Source organism: Protomyctophum parallelum (assembly GCF_964188405.1).
Source record: "Protomyctophum parallelum genome assembly, chromosome: 14".
In the NCBI taxonomy this organism is placed as follows: Eukaryota; Metazoa; Chordata; class Actinopteri; order Myctophiformes; family Myctophidae; genus Protomyctophum; species Protomyctophum parallelum.
The window spans coordinates 29153907-29156345 of record NC_139709.1 but is presented as its reverse complement, the minus strand read 5'-3'; the positions used below and the strand labels follow the sequence as shown (position 1 = coordinate 29156345).

Sequence of the window (2439 nt, the reverse complement as noted above, 5' to 3'; positions counted from 1 at the left end):
TACTCTATTGTCCTATCATATTTATTCCTGTGATAACCTGAATGAGATATCGTCATATAAGTTCTTTCTACTAATTGTATATCTCTTCTTGAGGTAATTGTTTATCCCCCAATATCACAAAGGCATTTTTGACCTTTGGCATACAAATTAGTCGGTTTGTCCAAAAACTTAGATGAACTGCACTTTGGCTATGCAGGGCAGTATAGCTTATAGCTTGCCGATCATGATGTAGTTGGCGTGCTCGATGTGGATGCTCCCTGACCACAGCCTGCCATCTTCACCGACCTGCGGCAGCACAAAGCCACTGGGGACATTAGTAAACTGGGGTCCCGTGTGGGGGTAATGCTGCTGTGGGGAACGCTCTATGTTAAGCTGTTCCATGTGAAGCCTCATTTGTTCCTGCTCTAGTAATTTTGCGTCTCTGAGCTCCTGGTTGTGCAGCTTCTGCTGCTCGTTAGCACGTGGCCTCAGTCTCTCCTGTCGCCTCACCTGCCGTCTGACTCTCTGCTCTTCATCCCACAGCCTCCTCTGCTTGTTGACGTTTGCGGGCAATAGAATCTTTCTGACTTTTGTCTGGAAGTCTTCAGGCTTGCGGTCATCTAAGACTACGAGGGTCTGCAGGACCCAGGGCTGTCTCTCCCTGGGCATGCAGTTCTCCCGGGGATGCATGGGGATGACGGTGTTGTGATTGTGTCTGTTATTGATGGAGTTGACGAGGGCCGTCTCCGTCTCCACCTCCAGTGTTGAAGTTGCTCGTGAGCAGCAGGAGGGTGTAGGCCGAGTTGTCGATGGCGTCCTCGATGCACTTCAGAGTCCCCTTGCCGGGGACCTCAAAGTCCTCAGTGAAAGTGGCCCCCTTGCAGTTGCCCAAGGACTCCAGTCTTTTTCTCATACACTCAGCCATTTCTGCATCCTGTGGCGCGTGCAGGATAACAAACGAATAAAACACATCCTCCTCCTCCTCTTCTGTACTTGGCTCCCCTTCATATGCCTGCGCTAGAACTTTAATCTCTGGTGTAAATGTGTTTGCTGCAGCAGGTGCTGGCATGGGTTCAAAGGTTGGCACTGTGGTCTTTGGATTCTGATTGGGCGCGGTATCACCCTGTAGCTTATTTCCTTTTTGCTGATAAAGTTGCTGAGCCATGAGTGTCCATGTTGTTTACATCTGTCTCTCCTTTAATTAGAGGCGTTTGATGTGATTCAGACTGAGTCTCTGTGGAGAAAGCGGTACGCCCAGCCGGCATCGCTTCCGGGCCGTCTTTTTCAACAAGGTGTGTGGCGTTTGATGGCTGGGGGTCGCTCAGTGCTGCTGAAGTAGTTCTGTCAAACCTGGCCGTCGAGGCAAGACTTATCTCTAGGTGTGTAGGATAGGAGTCAGTGGAATAGCTGTCCTGTAGTGAGCTATAGGCAGATCTGATGTGTCCTCGGATGTGTCCCAGGGGTCCAAAACCCCTGGGACTTTGTTGGAGGAGCACATCCACTCTGCAACGTGGGGTCCACAGACTAACTTAGCCTCTTCTCTTAGCTGATCTAAACAGCTGTATTCCAAGTGCTGGCGATCCCATGTTTTCTGGACGTTTGCGGAAATGGCTCTCCGATAAGCCAGGTCTCTCAACGGTGGATCACACAGCCTCTCCTTGCACAGCACTTTGAAAACCCTGGCCAGCTCCACCACCATCCCGTGACCTGTAGACGACTCCTCACAGAGACCCGCAATCGGAAGGTGTCCAGCTTGCCGCCACTTGTCAGCCAGGTAGTTAGCCAGGCTGCTATCCTTTAGCGTCTGAAGTCGCTCCTGGGCCTGCGCGTCTCTCCGAAGAAGCATGAGGCACAGAGTATGCACTAAAGGGGCTTCTTCAGGGCTCTTACCCAAGTGGAACTGGAATGCCTACTTAATAGATGTTCCTGTGGCACTTCGCTCAGAATCCTAAGGATATCTGACAGCCCAGTGCCCTGTTTTTCCATATTCTGAGCATATATCGTTTTTGGGGATACAATATGTTTAGGCTCAGAATATACACATAGTGCATACATGGATCTTCACCCAGGCTAATCAGATTGTGGTTTCCAACATCTGTTAATAACTTTAATCTCCGGGGCTTTGTAATGTCATTTATTAATGCCAGCCTTGCTTCTTCAACAAAAAATACACATATAGGTTTCACTTCATGAAGTCATGAAGTCATGAATCACGTTATCGTGTCCAATTAGACTGTAATTTAGATTGTTTTATTGTTATCAGTGCATATAGCTGAAAATGAACACCTTTCCAGTGCATGTTACTGCCGTTGTAGGACTGGCATTACATAAAATAACAGTAAACAAAACATACATGGAATGTAAACTTGTAAACCTATTTCTCATAAAAAAGAAGAAAAAAAAGGAAAAGAAAAAAACACAAGCACACAACTTCTTACTCACTGGCATGAACCATGCAAT

General features: G+C 47.8%; 1 protein-coding gene across 1 annotated transcript; it reads right to left on the bottom strand.

Annotated features, from left to right (window-relative positions):
* Positions 1-207: 207 nt before the first annotated feature.
* Positions 208-1313, bottom strand: LOC310871227 (TIR domain-containing adapter molecule 2-like; the record flags this gene model as incomplete). The annotated part of the gene is given in 2 exon segments (XM_083782717.1): positions 208-742; positions 744-1313. Coding segments are annotated over 2 exon segments (936 nt in total). The 5' UTR covers positions 1145-1313.
* Between the last annotated feature and the right edge of the window lie 1126 nt (positions 1314-2439).